Source organism: Cibotium barometz, chromosome 10 (genome assembly GCF_041138505.1).
Source record: "Cibotium barometz isolate CiBa-2024 chromosome 10, ASM4113850v1, whole genome shotgun sequence".
NCBI classification, from domain to species: Eukaryota; Viridiplantae; Streptophyta; class Polypodiopsida; order Cyatheales; family Cibotiaceae; genus Cibotium; species Cibotium barometz.
In genome coordinates, this window is record NC_141055.1 from 46,630,233 (window position 1) to 46,649,373 (window position 19,141).

At 46.6% G+C, this 19,141-nt stretch overlaps 1 protein-coding gene across 3 annotated transcripts in view; it reads right to left on the reverse strand.

The window, feature by feature from the left end:
- The window catches only part of LOC147634978 (uncharacterized), a 37,032-nt gene extending 19,822 nt beyond the window's left edge, over positions 1–17,210 (reverse strand). Inside the window, exon 1 of one of the 3 annotated variants that reach the window (XR_015266737.1) lies at positions 15,477–17,210. Coding sequence is in view for 2 of the 3 variants with exons in the window: in XM_086803453.1 (XP_086659579.1) it covers positions 15,477–15,561 (85 nt within the window). In the remaining variant the exon portion in view is untranslated. The remainder of the gene's footprint in view (positions 1–15,476) is intronic. The other 2 variants (XM_086803453.1, XM_086803454.1) reach the window with 2 other exon arrangements.
- Positions 17,211–19,141: the final 1,931 nt, after the last annotated feature.

Genomic DNA, 19,141 nt, shown 5'->3' on the forward strand with positions numbered 1-19,141 from the left:
TAATAGAATCAAGCTCATCCTGCATGGCTTTGTTCCAATGCACATTATCTCGTGCATCCACAAATGAATCAGGCTCATCATCATCCTACATGGACTTTATCAGTTGGATGCATTTCAGCCAGTGGATCAGTCTGCTTATAATGCATTCACTCTTACTCCAGCTATGGTTGATGCGGAGTTATGGCATGCTCGCATGGGGCATGTAAATTTTGGTAGTCTTATGCTTATGCAGCGACATATGTTTACAGATCTACCTCTCATGGAGAAGCCTCCAGATCACATTTGTGAAGGATGTATTTTGGGGAAAATGCACAGGTTTTCCTTCCCACGTGATCAGGCTCTAAGAGCAACTGCAAAGTTGCAGCTTATACACAGTGATCTTTGTGGTCCCATGCAGACGAAGTCATTAGGTGGTTGCTTTTATTTTGCAACATTTATTGATGACTTCTCTCGTATATGCTGGGTCTATCCTTTGACACAGAAATCACAGGTATATGATGCATTTTTGGCCTTTGTAGCACTTGCTGAGACAGAGTCAGGATGCAAGGTCAAGACTCTCCGTTCTGACCGAGGGGGGGAATATATGTCACATATGCTGAATTCCTTTCTTGGGAGTAAAGGTATAAAACATCAGTATACTACTCCTTACACTCCACAGCAGAATGGGGTTGCAGAAAGGAAGAATCGGTCACTCATGGAGATGGCCAGATGTATGCTAAAGGCAAAAAGGCTACCACATATCTTTTGGGTGGAAGCTGTCATGTGTGCTTGTCATATTTTGAATCGATGTCCCACAAAGGCATTGGTTTCTATTACTCCTTTTGAGGCTTGGCATGGCCGCAAGCCTTCTATATCGCATTTTCGTATCTTTGGGTGTCTTGCATATGCACACATACCCAAAGAATTGAGGAGGAAGCTGGATGATAAAGCCACAAAATGCATTTTTGTTGGGTATAGCCGTGAGAGCAAGGGCTACAGGTTATATGACCCACTATCCAAGAAGATATTCACTAGTCGGGATGTGATTTTTGATGAAAAATCAGAAATATCCATGGCTGGTTATGAGGCAAATCAGGCTGAAAATGATGTGTTTGAAGGTCTACTACCTATGGAATTTCATTCCACAGTTGGTGATCCAACTAATGAGGGTACAGGACAGCCAGCAAATGATGTAGGTGGTGCAGAAATTCAGCAGCAAAATGAGCCAGAAGCTGAACCAAATATGGGGCAGCAGGCACCACAGGTCAGACACATACCTAGATGGTATTTAAGGACATTACAGGACAGCCATTTAGAGGGTCCTCTTGCTGGTCGTACTCGTAGGAAGACAAGGACCAATGAGCATGCACACAGTATATATATATATATATATATATATATATATGTATATATATATATATATATAACACAAAGCAAAGCAAAAGCTAAGCCTAGCTTTTGGAGATTTTTTAGCTTTTGGGGCTATCTTTATAAACCTCTTAAGTGGGCTTCTTGCCACACATCTCTCAAGTTTTCAAGCTCTCAAGCTCTCAAGTTCCCTTGCACTTTTGTTAGGCAAAGATCGAATTTTCTCTCCACTTACCCTCTTCACGATGTCGACCCAAGGATCAGAGTTGGAGCCCCTTGTGAAACGCGAAGGCTTGCCGGCTACGAAAGGTACCGATGCCGATCTTTTTTGACGATTTTGTGTCAAAATCAGATTTCCAAGAGTTCAAAGTAGCTCTCGAAGCTTCTTCGTCGGAATGTCAGGCACAAATCGCAGCCCAGATGCAAGCTTTGCAGAACTCCAGCGCTCTATTGACCACTACCCTCTCTACTTTCTCGGGTATGGATACCTTGGCCTCTGCTTTAGGCCCCAACATCACTCCGGAACCGTTTGGGGGCGAGCAAAAGCAGCGCACCAAGGAGATCGTGGACATGTGGCTACATAAGTGGCAAGTTCACTTTCAGTTTCATCCATATGATGACGGAAAGAAGATCCAGTTAGCAGCAGGTTTCCTGTCCGGCAAAGCTTTGCTTTGGTGGAAGGAACTCAACCCTAAGCCAACGACTTGGGCACAATTCGAAGACGTCTTCAAGAAAGAATTCCTCAAGAAAGAGGATGATTATGATGTTGTTGCCCGGTTTTCAGCTTTGGCCATGACCTCGCAGCACCTCACTTATGAGGTCTACCTCCAGAAGTTTCGTGACTTACAGATGAAAGCTACAAAGATGGATCTCGCTACTCTTTTGGGGTTTTTCGTAGCTGGTTTACCAGACTCATACCGATTACAGATTAAAAATCACAAATGTAAAACATTAGATGAGGCCATTCATTCAACTCGTATCTACGATGATACAATGGTCTCTTCCAAGTCGAAACCCGTTACCGAGCAGGGGAACAAGCATAAAAGAAAGTTCTCCGCACCTATGGCTAACACGACAGAAGGAAAGTCTTCGGACCAACCTTCGAAGAATTCCAGTTCGACACCAGCGAAGAAGAAACGACTCCTTAGGGCTTTAAAGCTCAAGAAGAAAGGACGTTGTTTTATCTACAAAGAAAAAGGACACATGTGTAACGAGTGCCCAAAGCAAAAGGGTACCAAGACAAACGCAGGACCCAAGCCAAAGGCAGCTAATCAGTTGTCTTTGACAGGTACGTCAATTACTGTACTTTCTCGCCCTAGTACTTGTTCTAATTGTCTGTTCAATTCTAAAGTATTTGGCTTGCATGATCTTCTCCGAGTTTATGGAGAAGTGAATGGCCATAAGATTCACATTCTTTTAGACCCTGGCAGCTCACACCACTTTGTTAACTACAAACTTGTGCAGAAATTGAGTCTTGATACGACACTCAGCGACCATACCTATGAGGTATGCCTACCTGCGGGAAGGCAAGTTTAGGATCGAAAGGTGGAGATGCTTCCAATCAAGATTCAGGACTACAAAGATACTCTGGAATGCTATGTAATGCACCTAGAGAATGTAGACTTGTTATTAGCGATTGAGTGGTTTAAGACTCTTCAAGTCCAGATAGATTGGTCTAGTCATATTTTTTCTTTTCAGCATAGGGACACCAAGTATACTATTTTAGGTGATTGTATTCATCCCTCTCAAGGACCTCTTGTAAATACAATTGATTTTGGAAATATACTGGATTCTTCTTTGTATACCGCTTTCCATTGTGTATTGATTCCACTTTCTTCTTTTCTCATCCCTTCCTTGGATGTAAATGAATTAAGTGTGTTTGAAAGCAAGGAATTACAGAAGATACTTGATTCGTTTCAAGACGTATTTCCTAAGGAACTGCCATCGGATTTACCACCAGAACGGGCAGTAGATCATCGTATTGACTTGATCCCTGGTGCTCATCCTGTCAGTATTCCACCTTACAGGATAAGCCAAGCCGAGGAAGATGAGTTGGCTAAACAACTCGAAGATTATTTGAGGATGGACCAGATCCGTGGGCCAGATCCGTCCAAGTAAATCACCTTGGAGTGCACCTCTGTTGCTTAGGAGAAAGGACAATACTTGGAGAATGTGTATAGATTACAAAAGATTGAACAAGCTGACCATTAAGAACCGTTATCCTCTCCCTAGATCAGATGACCTGATTGACCGGTTAGCAGGAGCGAAATATTTCACGAAGATAGATTTACGTACTGGCTATCACCAGATACGTATTCATGAAAGGCATGTCGAAAGAACCGCCTTTCGGAGTAGGTATGGCCATTACGAGTTTCTCGTATTACCTTTTGGGTTAACCAATGCTCCAGCCACTTTCCAGCAAATGATGAACGATCTTTTTCGTGAACATTTGGGAAAATTTGTGGTGGTGTTCCTGGATGATATTTTGATATATAGTCGTACTCTTGAGAATCATGTCAGACACCTCACGATTGTCTTATCTATTTTAAGACAGAATCGACTATATGCTAAGTTAAGTAAATGTGAGTTCTTTATGACCGAACATTTACTTGGGACACAAGATCACTAGAGATGGATTGAGCATTGACTATGACCGAGTTCAGAAGGTTCTGCACTGGCCTATACCACGAACAGTGAAACAACTTCGTTCTTTTCTCGGTTTTGTTATTTTTCTTCGGAAATCTGTACGGGAGTACTCTCAGCTCACACTATCGATGACCGACTTATTGAAAGGTCGTGGACGTAAGTCAAATCAGCCTATCACTTGGAATAACGATTTGGATATGGCCTTCAGACTTTTGAAAGATAAAGTCAAGGAAGCACCTATCTTAGCATTACCTGATCCTAGTCGGCCTTATGTTCTTGAAACTGATGCCTGTGACTATGCTATCGGGGCTGCTTTATTTCAAGATGGTAGACCGGTTGCTTTTGAAAGTAAAAAGCTAGACGACACTCAATCTCGTTGGCCAACCCTTGAGAAGGAGCTTTATGCTGTGATTCACGCTCTCAAGGTTTGGAGACATTATTTATATGACTCCAAGTTTGTGGTATTGACTGATCATCAGTCAATCAAGTATGTGTGTGATGCGGATGATTTAAGAGGAAGGAAAGCTTGTTGGGCGGAGTTAATGCAAGATTTTGATTTTGAGATCCGTTATCGAAAAGGGTCCATGAATAGTATTGCAGATGTGCTTAGTCGAATTCGTGAATTCTTTGTCGTTCACCGAGATTTCTACTGACTTATTTCAGTCATCACTGAGAGGGCTTTGCAGGACTGATAGTTATTTTGGTCCATTTTGGCAGAAGATCCAGGACGGGAGCTCATTGATTGACCAAGACTCCATGACTGAGCAGTCTACTATTCAGGCTGCAGGAGGCCAGTGGATGATTCGGAATGGTTTACTATTCCGTAATGACAAAATTTGTGTACCACAGATCCCGGACATCAGGTCCAAGATTCTTAAGGAGTGTCACGACGCCCCTTCTGCTGGACACCCTGGGGTACACAGGACACTGTCGTTAGTGAAACACGCTTTTTATTGGCCAAAGATGAAAGGGTATGTAGAAGATTATGTTCTCAAGTGTCAAATTTGTCAGGCAAATAAAGCTGAACGCTTTAGACAGGCTGGGCTGTTGCATCCTTTGCAAATCCCACGTAATAAGTTGTGGTAGATCGCTTGACAAAAATGGCTAGATTTTTACCGACCCGGAAGACTATTACAGCTACGCAATTAGCACGGCAGTTTATCGAGCAATTGTTTAGACTGTACGGGTTACTGCAGGACATAGTCAGTGATAGGGACTCTAAGTTTACGAGTGACTTTTGGAAACTTGTTTTTGAGAAGTTGGAAACAACTTCGAATTTGAGTTCCTCAAATCATCCTCAATCTGATGGCCAGACTGAAAGAGTGAATCAGATTTTGGAGGATATACTTCAAGCATATGTATCAAAAAGACACAGTTCGTGGGAGGATTATCTTCCTATGTTAGAATTTGCATATAACAGTACTAAGCATACGAGTACAGGGTTTAGTCCTTTCATGCTTATGTATGGTTTTCAACCTAGATCACCTGTTACATTAGGATTCTTAGGACTTCAGCATGATGCAGCACGTAATTTTTTGCAAGATATGCAGGAAATGTTACAAGTTGCGAAGGAATCTATTAGAAGTGCTCAAGACCGAGACAGGTTTTATTCTAATAGACATCGTTCACCCGGAGAGTTCTCTGAAGGAACGATGGTGTATTTGCGAGTTCCGAAAGATTCCGAGACTTTACGGACAGGTCGATCTCCGAAATTATCCCCTAGATACTGTGAACGATTTCATGTTACACGACGGATTGGTTCAGTTGCATATGAATTGGATTTGCCTTCTCATGTGAAAGTTCATCCTGTATTTCATGTCAGTAGACTTAAGGAAGTATTGGGTGGAGCAGATCAGTTAGTTACTCCTCAAGAAATTATAGATGTCGAGGACATGACATTTGTTCCACACGAACCTGAAAAGATTCTTGGATTTCGTGAAAGAAGATTGCGTAATACGCATATCACGGAATACAAGATCAAGTGGAAGGATCGTGTTGAGGAGGATGCTACATGGGAGACATTGACTACTCTTCAGAGAGATTACCCTGGCTTTTTAGTGAGCTTAGGAGTGAGCTCTTAGAGGAAGGGGAGTATATCATGTGCACAGTGTGTATCTACCGTGTGCTACACGCACACAAGACTAGTTTCGAGGCTTGGGGAAGCTTGGAACTAGGCAGGCTGAGACGAGCTGAGTTAGGGATATACTAACGGGCGGGCACCCAAGTATGGACGGGCGGGCGCCCAAGTGTGGACGCCCAATGACTGGCCAAGAGCCTATAAAAGAGTGGCCAAGGTTAGTTATTGAGATATAGAGAGTCTCACGAGTTTGTGAGAGCTCTATGGTTTTGGAGCCTGGATCTAGTGCAGACGTGCACCTGCATTATGCAACCGAGGCCGGCAGCGATCTCGAGGCCCGCGAGAGCAGCTTCGTGGCGGTATGGGACGTCGCGAGGAGGAGATTGGTCGGTACGTCATCCTAGTTAGCTCAGCTCGTGGCTCGGTGGGGACAGCCAAGTCTGTGGGCTTGCCCACGGCTGTCATGGTTGGGAGGTGAGTCAGGCCTGCACCCCCTTGTTTGTTTGTTCGTTTGTTTGCAGGATTCGAGTCTCGTACCAGGAACGATCACGAGGAGATCCGTGGGGATTTGACAAAGAAGAGCTTTGCATGGACGGAGCGAAGGATCGAGAGAGATAGGGGGTTGAATGAGAGAAAGAAAGAAAGAAAGAAAGATATATTAACGTCTACGAGAGGCCAAAGTCGGCCTATGAGACAAAAAATAATACAACTGTGTTCTTCCGGTCATCGGAAGAAAAGAAACAAAAGAAAAAGTGTGCATGTGTCTGGATACAACTGTGAATCATCATGGATCGGTGGAGCCTATATACAAACAATATAAGGGGGGGTGGGGATGTGGATGGAGTGCTGAGGCAAGATGCATCTCTATATGCTGAAGGGGTAGTACAAGCATGCTATGCATATCTATGTCTTAACTCCATCCAGTGCCATAAGAGGGATATAAGATATCATACATCGCCGATGCTGAGGCTGTGAATGGCATGAACATGTACCCTGAGTCTGAATGAAAGCGAGCTAGCCTCTCCTGTGTCTCCATCTGGTGTCTCATTCGGATAGCTGCTATCTCTCGGTGACGGAGTCGGGGCGCTCTATGTCCAGTATGTCTAGGTCTCCTCCTGGCTCTCAATTCCTCTGCTCTCTGTGCGGTCACCCCACGTGGCACATCAGCTGGCACTGGCATAGCTCTCTGGAAGAAATCTGTGAGCTGGGACTGTCTCCCACCCCTAGTGGGAGCGGGTGTCTGGAGGAGTCTCTCTCGAGAACTATGAAGCTCTAGTAGGTCCGAGGCCTCCATCAACTGATGTAGTGAAGAGTGCTCCTCAAACAATCCTGCATATCTATCTCTGACCCCCTGGTGGGCTCTACATCTACATACGAAGTGATCCTCAGTCTCCACCTCCTCGTGGCACAATCTGCATATCCGCTCAGCTCTTGGGAACCCGTGCCGCTCTCCCAACCTCTATCTCTAGCTGATGTGATGAGACTCGTAGCTGTCCAATAGCAACGCGAGAGCTGTGTGGCATGTATACATCCATGTACCGCGGTCAATGTATAAACCCATCCCCTGAGATGCTCATAAAGTGGTCTCTGTAATACAGCATCTTTGGTGGTAGTGGGCTCTCTGGTACTGTCCATGTCTCCTGTATGTAGTGCTGCCATATGTCCTGTCTCATCACTCTGTTCCTCTCATTGAGAAAGAGGTAGCCCCGTGGAGCAGACTCATCATACTGAAAAGGTGGCAACCGCTCAATGTCTATCCCATGATGTGAGAACCACTGTAGCATCTGTGCATACCAAGATCCAGTGTGTCCAGCCTCGGCCAGCTGTCTGGATGCCTCAAAAGCTCGGCGGGATAATCTCTCCGTGGGCATCTCCCTCATCCTGTATATAAAGGAGATCGTCTGGAACAATGCCTCCACTGCCATAGGTGGTGCAGCAAACTCAGCTCGAACAATGTCGTGCGGGACGGATGGTTTGCTGCGTATCATCCTCGAGAGCATCAACATCTGTGGTCTCTCCAGCTGTACCCATGTGGAGGCTGCAAGCCCTGGTGCCCAAACCGCTGCTGCATACATCAAGGCTGGTGTCACTAATGTATCAAAGAGCCACCCCTTCGTGCGGGGTTCCTGAAAATGTGCCTGATGAAACTGACGCTCAAGGCCAGCAAGAGCTGCATACCCCCAGGTCACTCTAACTCGGACTGCCTGAGCCATGGAGAAGCGTCCAGCTGAGCTAGTAAATGTGATGCCAAGGTAAACATAAGAGCTCACCACCTCGACCCGCCCTCCTGCTAATGTGAGAGTAGTGTGGCTCTTGACTGCGGGTGAAGTGTGGAAGATCATAACCTTGGTTTTCCCAAGGTTCACTGTGAGCCCTTGCTGCGCGCAGAAGTCATCAAGAGCCACAAGGTGTCTTTGAAGCCCAACCTGCGTGTCAGATACCAAGACGATGTCATCAGCATAAAGCATAACATTGACAGTAATACCTGATAGCTCAACCCCAGAGCCTCCTCCCTGTGTGATGTAATCGACCACCTCATCAATATATAGCCCAAAGAGCGTGGGGGAGAGCGGGCACCCCTGCTTCACATCAATGGTGCTAGCAACTGTGTCGGACAAGCCTCCTGGGCATCGGACTCTCCCAAAGACCTGCTCATATAGCCTGTATATGCCCCACATCATGTCTGAAGGTATGCCTAGTGTCTATAGTCGCCGAAAGAGGCGCTCTCTGGGCACAGTATCAAATGCCTTGCGGAAATCCACAAAGCAACAATAGAGCCGTTGCCTCCGTGCCTTGGCCTGATCAATCAGGCACCTCAATGTAAAAATGTGGTCGATGGTCGAGAAGGCTCGCTGCCTGGCCTGCTGCTCTCAATCCCCCAACCTCTGCATGAGTGCTCAGCTCTGCCTCCAAAACTGCCCCGTATAGTTTGGCCAATATATGGCCAATCATGATGGTCCTGTAGTTCCCGCGGTCTAGTACATCTCCCGCTTTATGGATCGGCACAATAGTGTGCATCATCCACTCAGCCGGAAACCCCTCTGACAGAGCTCTGTTGAAGAGATGAGCAAGAAATGGTGCCAATGTATCAATAGCATAGATGAGATGCTCTCCCTGTAATCCTGTATGATCTGTCGCCCGTCCATGTTGGAGTCGGCATATGGCCCTCCTAACCATAGGTGGAGTGAAGAAGGTGGAGACTGTGGAGCATGGCTCTGTGAGCTGTGGTATAGGGGGCTGTGCAGGCACATCATAAAGTCTCTCTGCATATGTCTGCCAGGTCTGAGGATCGGCAATAGGTGTGGGAGGACGGGGCTCTCTGAGTCTCCTCCAAGCAGTAGCAGCATCTCTGCTCATGAGCATGTGATATGTGTCCCAGTACTGAGCCTCCTCTCATAAGCTCGCCGCTTACGGCGGGTGAGAGTATGCATCCTCCTACCTGCCTGCCTCTGGGTGATCTCCCCGCGAGCCCTCTGCACTCGGAGACTGCGGTAAAGGTTTCTGCACTCATCATCATACCATCGGTTCTGGGCATGCTCCCAGATGTAGGTGGCCGTCCTGTCTATATGTGGTATGGGAAACTCCTCGCGGCTGCGGAGTGCAGTACATGTGAGAGCTGGGAGGTGAGCATGGCCATGGGTGCCGATGGATCTAAGGCAAATAGCTGATCATGAACATGATAGTCATACACCTCAGCTAGGTCCTGAGTGAAGTGAAAAATAGTGCGTCGTGGCTGTATGATGGGTGGGTGGGTCTCCAATAAGCTCCTGAAAGTGAGGGATAGGTATGTATGATCCGCCCCAATGGGACATGGTGGTACGGTGAAGTGAGACACCATATCTACTGCCTCCCGGGATCCCATCACATAATCCACTGTACTATTGCCGCCTCCCACTGGAAAGCAAGTCAACCCACCTGAATCTGGCCACTGAGTCATCCCGTTATAAATAACGAGACGGTGTCGGGCCCCAAGCTCCAGCAAATGTTGCCCATATCCAGTGCTGTCAGCTCCTCCGTCACAGCGGAGATCCGAGTGGTCCCTGTATCCTCTGTAGCTAGCGGCTCTAGTCTCAAGGCATCCTCAAAGTCATAGATCTCGCACTTCCTGCACTGAGTCCGTGCATTGAAGTCCCCCATCAAGAAGACTTCTCCCAGTGTCGAATAGTGTAGGATCTCCTCAGATAAGACAGAGTATGGAGACTCACTAGCCTCTCCTCCACCCGGCTCCTCGGTGGTGGCAAACCGCGACCCCTTCGGAGGAAAGTAGCAAAGGGCGATATAAATCCATCTGGTCTCCGAGAGGCGTAAGCTAATCCACATGTATCTCGCCTCCGAGTCTCGTGCCACGACTCGAACATGCTCATGTAACCCATGCCTGAAAAGCACTGCAATACCTCCTGAACCTCAGGAAGTGGCCTGTCTCATCCCCTGTCGGTGAGCTGACTCCCACTGATAACCCTCAACCCGTGGTAAGCCCCTTCCGGGCTCTCATGTGTCTCTGTCATCAAGATGATATCCCGGCCCTCCATCACCTCCTCAAGTCTCCCTGGATGTGTCCATAGGACTCCATTACAGTTCCAGATTGCTATGTGTATCTCTTTGTCTTCATGTTGTTTCCTCCGTGTCTCATAGGCCAGATGGCGCTATTCGACCCTCTTCCCATCAATGTAGATGTGACCATCCCTATAATGTGCCTTCTTCCCTTCTTTGTGTAAGAGCCAGGAGAAGAGACGATTGCTGGGATTGTGTAGAAGCTAATGTGGAAGCTTGCTTGTGAATTCAGTGTTTGGGAAGAAGACGTGGGAATAGATTGAAGAGGTTTGGGTCAGCCAAAGCAAAGGGTGCGAAGGTGATAGAGGGTCTTGTAGGAGGTGGTGGTGCCCTAGGACCTCTAGGAATAGCAACTCTATTAGAACCTGGACCAGACCAAAGCTTTGCTCAACAATTCTTTGTTGTGTTTGATGGTGGAAGTCTGCAGAGTGTGGCTGCAGATCCCTTTGTTGCTAGTTCTTGTGAAATTGAAGAAAAAGGCTTGAAGAGCTTTGCTGGGATATACTTGTGGAGGATCCCTCTTGTTCTTGATGAGCTTTGCTGGGATATACTTGTGGAGGATCCCTCTTGTTCTTGATAATCTTTCTTTTCTACTTAAACCCCAGGTCTCACGGTTGTTGTGACAAGCTCTTTTATCATCTATATGCAGAAGGTTCCCTATGGTTTTGATTGAAGAGTTGTTTATGTTCTAGTATATGTTGGTTGATTTGAGATTGTTGAGAGAATTCATGTGTGAGTGAGGATCCGAGGTTTGCAGAATCAAGTCTAAGTCAGTAAGCCTAAATTTTGAGTCAGTAGTATCTGGCCGAGTCGGTTGGAGTCCATTGTATATCAAGGTTAGTTAGTTGATGTTGTTGAAGGGTATATTTTTGTCTTGTTTGACATTTGTGAGGTTTGGTCTGACAATCTGAGAATAGTCGAAAGTCAGGCTGATAGATTGTGGGCTGGATGGTAGTCAATGTCAGTTGAGGGTTGTTTCAGGTCAGCAAGGTGTCATATCAACTGAGTAGATTGGTACTCTGGATGTGTTTTGCTGGTGTTGTGGAGCTAGTTTATAGAGCCCTCCCTACAGTGGTGTGTTCAGACGAGTTATAGAAGCACACTCCCCCAACACATCACCGCCAACTCTAGGATGTGGAACCCACTATCCCCCTACCGACCCTCACATCACAGCTCACCACCATACTCCACAGATCCGCCACCACTTCTTTCATCTGCATGTGGCGGTTTACCGCCAAGGCACTTCGCAGTTCCATGCCCCACAACTGTTGGTATGGTGACAAATGCTGACCACTCGCTCCCATCTTAAGCATGAGGTACGGATTGGGCAAATCACGAAGCGCCAAGCGCAACAGATTTGTCAACGGCTCACCCAACGCAAGAAATGGGAGTTCTATGCTTGGCAATAGGATGAGTTATACCGACTTTTCTTAGGGCCGAATTGCAAAGAGGCCCAGGAAACTCCCAGAACATCGCCCCCCCCCCCCCCCCCCCCACACCTATCACCTACCCGGACACATGGCACTCCTATGCACTCTATCATATCCCCCACCAACCACCCCTACCCTCACCACCAGATCCCCGCCCTACCACGTCCACCTTCTTCACAAAGAGCATGGTCCTCAAGGCCATTCGTAGACTACGTAATGGGCGAGACCAAGATCATCAGGCACTCACTGCCAAGTACATCTCGCATGCCGATGATACCCTGGCGTCCCTACTAGCCTACACGTTCAATAGGGCCCTTTGGGAAGGATTTCCACCCTCTTGGTCGACCAACACCATCACCTCTATCCTTAAAGCTAGAGATCCACTTGATCCTAATAATTACAGGACGTTCAAGATTGGCCACATATTGGCCAAACTCTATGGATCGGTGCTAGAGGTGGAGCTCAATTCATTTGCAAAGAGATAGGGATGCGGAGCCTCAGGACACGTAGGCTTTCGGATGAGCTACTCTACCCTTGACCACATCTTCACCCTCTGTGCCATCATCAAGGAGGGTAGAGCACGACATCAGAGGAACATCAGAGGATTTACTGCTGCTTTGTGGATTTTTGCAAAGCTTTTGATATTGTACCCCAAGCCCGCCTCCTACACCGTCTACAAGAGATAGGAGTCCCATCTAACATGGTTTGGAGCATCATCGCCCTCTATGAATCTGTCACCGGATGAGTGAGAGCCCTAGGAGGTAAGTCACAGGAGATTTCCAGCATTATTGGGGTGAAACAGGGCTGCCCTCTATCACCCACTCTTTTTGGCCTCTACATTGATGAGATCTCAAGCTTCATTAACGGATTAGGTGGGACTGGTCCCACGCTGGCAGTCGTATTGATCCCCATACTACTTTATGTAGACGACATCGTCCTCCTCTCAGATTCAGCCAAGGGGCTTCAGAGACAATTGGATGCTTTACAGGACTTCTGTACTCAGCGGGGCCTCTCTATTAACCGTGGTAAAACCAAGGTGATGGTCTTCAATACTTCCCGCCTCTTCACATCCAGATTGAGCTTCACATACAAAGGGGATCCTGTGGAGATTGTCTCATCCTATGTCTACCTTGGTGCCACGTTCAGTGGCCCATACTTCCCGCAGCACATGCAAGAGTGACATGGGGACATGCAGCCTTGAGCTTACTTGAGCAGCAGTGCTTCCAGGCACATTTCCAAGAGCCCAGGACGAAGGGTTTCTATGTTCCTAGTATTCCATGATAAATTTCCATGGACAGTTTGGTATTACCTTAGTGAGATAGCTATGTTCATGTTTTGTTTCTGTTTTATTTTCCATTCCATGATGAGATATGCCATGGACATTACTGTCATTTTGGTCTCATAGGCCCATTGGGTCTTTAGTAGATGCTTAATATATCTTTCTTTCCTTCTCTCTTGCCAATATCAGTTTGATTGGGCTGCTTTTGTGGCTGACCTCAAGGCCCGTTTTCTTCCACCATAGTATATGACCAATCTCGAGGACGAGCCACCTTCCCACACCTGGTGGATCTGCAAAGCCTTCTACAGGCTAACCCCATGCTCGATATCCTTGATGGCCCCCTCCCCCTACTTGGGGGTTAGCTCCATAGGTTGTATGATGATGATGGTGCCACTTTGTATCATATGGCTCTGATTTGACATTCTCAGCTCATAGCTCTAGTCTTTGTTTGCTTTTGTACCTGATGAGATTACACGGACACTACTGTATCACTTTTCGTCTCATAGACACACGAGGTCTTTTGAAGACGTTTCATATAACTTTATTTCTTTCTTTCTTTCTCTCTCTCTCTCTCATGAGAGAATTAGCAAGACAAAGGAGGGGCAAAAAAGTCTACCGTGCATAGTAGCAACAGAACAGGAATGGGAATGGAACGAAAGCCCCATCAAGGGAAGGGCACGGGCCACAAGGGGAACGAGAACGAGGGGGAATGGTAAGGGGGAACGAGAGAGAAAGAGAGAGGGAAAAGTAAGTAGCCTTGCTGCCTTGCCTTGGAAAGTAGGAGTCAAAGTCTAAAGAGACTCGAGAGAGAGGAGCCCACTCATGACTCAGAGCTGTCAAGTACGCACGCCGCACGGGCCTAGGAAGTATGCGGGCAGGCGACAATAGGGTACGTCTTTCAAGGATACCCACAGGCAGCTCGCAACAACAGGTACACTTTTTCTCCTTTTTTTTTTTTCTTGGCCAAACATAAAAAACGTTCCCCAAAGGGGGAACGGCAGCCAAACGTTCCATGAAACCATTCCCCCACATTCCCCTAGCCGTTCCCATCCCAAATCGTTCCCCCATGCACGTTCCACCCGGTTTAGGCATCTCAGCCTTGGGGGAACGCGTTCCACCGTTCCCAAGGGGTGGAAACGGCGTTCCCCTGCTACTATGCTACCGTGTCTGGCCTTACCTTCCTCTATGCTCGAGGTGAAACTGAATGGTGGTATGCATGGACTGCACATTGGGTGACATTTCATGGACTTTTTATGGATGCATTACCGCCTTTCCAACATACACAATCAAAAGCAGCCATACTGACCAAACAAGAGTGAAACATAGTTGGTAGAGATGACCTTTGGGAGCTGTACATCCACATGAGATGGGTTCAATCTGATATACTCCCATCCAAAATGAATCTATATAGAGACCACTTTCTCACACTGACAGAGGAGGAAGCTATTGATATGCCCAAATACTTGGGGATTCACATTTCAGATGCAGTGAGGATTTTCTTTTCCGGAGACGCATTGAGGATTTTTGTGTGGAAGCTCCCTGTTTTATCACATAGGTTGCATGTAGAGAGGCCAAGATGGGAGCCTGGAGAGCTCCAAATATGCATGGTATGGAGCTCCGAATATGCATTGTATGGAGCACACAAGAGGTGGGGACAGAGGAACATGCTTCACACCATTGTTCAGCATACATTGAAATTTTCCGGTGCTATCATTATTTATTCTTTGAGGTTGTCCTTTACAAAGTGTCGCATCATGTATACTGCTTTTGGTGTCTCTTGCTTATTCTCAATCTCTTTTTGACCAGGAGATGCCTCCATTGCAATGTTTGGCCTCCACACACTGTGTACGTCCTAGGATCTTACTTCAGGTAGCTTCAGCTCAGTTGTTATCTTCATCTGTAGTGGTGTATCACACACACACACACACACACACACACACACGTGCCAAGGGATTTTTTATTACTCTTGTATAGAGAAGTCCAAATATTGTAAGTCCATGACTAGGGATATAAGGATCAACAATAGGGCCTGCTATGGCAATGCCAAGGATATGGATGTTTACAAATAATACACCCAGAGTACATCACAGACTACAGAGCAACAAAATGTACTTTCTTCAAGAGGCATGCCAAGCTCCCCACTGACCTTTCTGAAGAGGCTTGCAATTTGATGTGGCTACAACCAATCTACATAAATTGCTTACATCTCTTTGAACAAGTTTCGCAAGCATTGTAGTTTCCTTTCAAAAGACCTGCAAAGCAAAGTTTTCTTAGAAAGAGTGTCACATTTTCCAAGGAGAGCATAGGAAGAGACTTGAAATACCCACTGTATGGCATCACAATATAAAAGCACGACAACATTATCCATGACCCTTGTGGACCATCCATGCAACATCTGCCCTAAATCTTGAGCACCTCTTCAAATTGCCATCATTCCTACAGTAAGAAAAACAAGTGACTACCTATCTATTTGCATCACCATGATGCCCCCTGTTCCTCTGGCATATTAGCAGCAATGCTTAATTCCATTCAGTAGTATTCAAACTGGTTCTTTCGCTACAAGTGTGTGCATGCATGTGCATGATTACATGCATGCACTATATAAACAGCCCGCAAATTGATATTATCACTTGTGCATCTAATTTGTGAAACTGTCCATGTAAAGGCCTTTGTAGTTGTAAAATCTAAGAGGGACATGGTGGATGTTCATAGGGCACCACCTTCTGCACCCTACTAGCCTAAGCAAGTTATGCAATAAATCGATCATCTTTAATCTTCAAGCTCCTCATCTCTTCAAACTGTGCAGGTTGCTGTGTCTTTTAGATGGCTGGCCTTTGTGTGCTGCATTGACTTGTTTCGTTCCTTTCCCACACTTCCATAGGCTGTGCATTCTGCAACTACTCTTGTGCATTCCCCTCACATTTTCATATTTTTTTTGTCATTGATTTCAGAGCCACAGATCCGTCTTGTAACATCTTTTCCAAATGTAGCTCTTGGCCCCAAAATTTCCAAATGCATCTAAATTGTTGGTGGTAGGAATGTTGACAAGAAGGATTGGGTCATCGTGGAGGCACACAGAAAAACGAGAGAGAGAGAAAGTTATATTAACGTCTACAGAAGACCCCAAGGGCCTATGAGACCAAAAGTAATACAATGGTACCATGGATATACTGAGCCATGGAAAACTAAAAGAAAAAGTAAAATGAAAACATCTGACAGTACATGTGATCAACAGATGATCCTGTGTAGAGTGAGATATGTTGTGAGCAGCTAATGACGATACCCACCTCTACCAGAACCAATCTGATGGTGGAGTGAATGTCAGGCCTCTTTGATGGAAGCATGTTATGTCGACAAAGAACCTCACGAATCTATCTCTGTGTGGTGGAGGGTCCTGATGCTCTGGGCCGGGGACGTCTGGCTCGTAGAATGGATCGAGCTCTCTCGCTAAGAACTCCTCTGGGGCGTGGGGCTGGAGCATGGGTATGGGTGGTGGGCTCTGATGTCATAGTAGAGGAACTATTGTGGGCAATGGATTCCGATGTGGATGTGTGTACCACAAAGAAATCTGTGATGGCTCTCTGTGAGGTGTCCTGTCGGAGCCGGGGATGTCTCTCAGCATGCTGCCTCAACACTACATCCCTGTGTCGACTGAGCCCCATCAAGTACATGCCCAAGCACCTCTGATCCTCAAACTCTTATCACCCGTGTGAGTGGTCCGAATCCCTCTTGGAAGAGGCAGTGGAATCTGTGTGAAAATATACCCAAAACAGGCATTTATTCAGCCCAAAAAGGGCCGACTTCTATGCTGGCCGCTCAAACTCTCATATAAATAGGCTCTTCTCATGTTCATCACCACCAACCTACGTGGACTGGGCACATCTGTGTTTTTCCTCACATCAGCGTTTCATCGCTTGCTGGCCTGGTCGCCTCACATCAGCATTTCAACGCCTGTGGACTGGTCGCCTAACTCAGCACAACATCCACATGGACTTTGGCGCCCTGCACCTCAGGCTGTGTTTCTCTTCTGCGTTTCATCACCTGCTGGACTATTCGTGGACTGCGCCTCACGGTGTGCACCACCACCTCCTGCTGGTCAGAATACGCCGCCTTACTACAGGCACATCTGCTGCGTCAACTGCTGCTGAACTGGCCGCCTATATTAGCCTCACATCAGTGTTTTCGCAGCCCACTTCAGGTTCGCCTACTGCTGCTAGACTTCATCGCCTACATCAGGCTCACAGCAGCGTTTACATCGCCTACATCAGGCCCATATCAGCGCTTTCATCAGGGTCACTCCAGCTCTGTTAACTGCGTTTTATGGGACAGCAGCTCTCTCTGCTTATTCGGAGTCTCACATAGAGCTCCTGTACTAGACTTCATCTTTTATATTCACATCACCATTGCATGCTGTGTGTTTTACTCTGATCTTTCATATATTTGGTCCTTTGGTCTCTTTTGCCCTCACATGGTATCAGAGCTATCGTGAGCAAAGGGATTGAAGACCTCGAAAGTACACAACATGGATCGTCTACCCTCGATTCCGGAGGATCAACTTTTCATACCAGATACTGACTCCCCTTATTCTGATATAGATCACACGGAGGATGGAACTCCTCATTCACTGGAGAGCCCTGTTCAAGGTCTTTCATTGGGAGACGACCAGACTTTTTTTACCCACTCACCCTCTACACCCTTGGCATATGGTTTTTCTTCTCCGAGCTTATCAGCCATTACTTCCAGAGGAGGATACATGCCCACAGCCAGTGTGCCAGTATTGGACCCAGGTATTCAGCCTCAACTGGAGAGCTCTGCTTCTCATTCTAGCAAAAAGCAGGACACCGTTTGCACGTTCTTCAGCAAAGGCCGAATACCGGGCCCTCTATGATGCCACCACTGAGGTTATGTATCTTCGTCAACTTCTTTCTTACATGCGCGTCTCCATCGACACCGCCTCTACCATCATCGTTGACAGTCAGAGTGCGATTGCCCTTGTTGGCAACCCTATTTTTTCTAACCGTACCAAGCATGTGGGTGTCCATTTTCACTTTAACAGATTGGTACCATCTGACTCCAGTACATTTCTACGGCAGACAACCAAGCAGACATCCTTACGAAGTTCATCAACCGCCCCATTCTCAAGCGTCTTCGCAATCACATTGGCATCGGTCCACCACCATCACCCTCCGGTCATTGAGAGAGGGATCTGCCTCTCCCTTCATTTTTTTTTACCATTTTTATATCGGGCACATGAGTCAGTGAAAACCTGTCACCATTTGGCCACCCGAATGGTTCACTCTTGCTTTCACACTATGTACATATTGGATTGGTGTCCATGGCTTATGGAATGTGCCTATGCATGTGATTGACACGTGTCATGCTTTATAGTTGGATATGATATTCCGCTGGGACTTGATGTTATCATGCCCGGAATATCTGGAGGACTTGGCTTTCCGCTGGGACTTGTGTCTTTGTGTACATGCCCGGAAACGCCTGGAGGATTGGCTTTCCACTGGGTCTGGTATTGCATATACTTGCCTGGAAACGCCTGGTCTTATATGGTTTCATGAACAGAAATTGCTCATGCCAATGTTGCATTGCATAGCATCTTTATGTGCTTGCTTGCAATTAAAATTGCATGCTGTTTTCATGCTTGCTTGACCTATGTGTAGTTCCAGGCTAGGGGATGCCCGCCCGTGAACCGTGCGTGTGAAACTGTCTGCTGACATGGTTATGTGGCATGTGAACAGGTGGTAAGTATTACCCAATCTAGGCTCAAATAGTCCTTAGGACTTAGCCAATATTTATAAG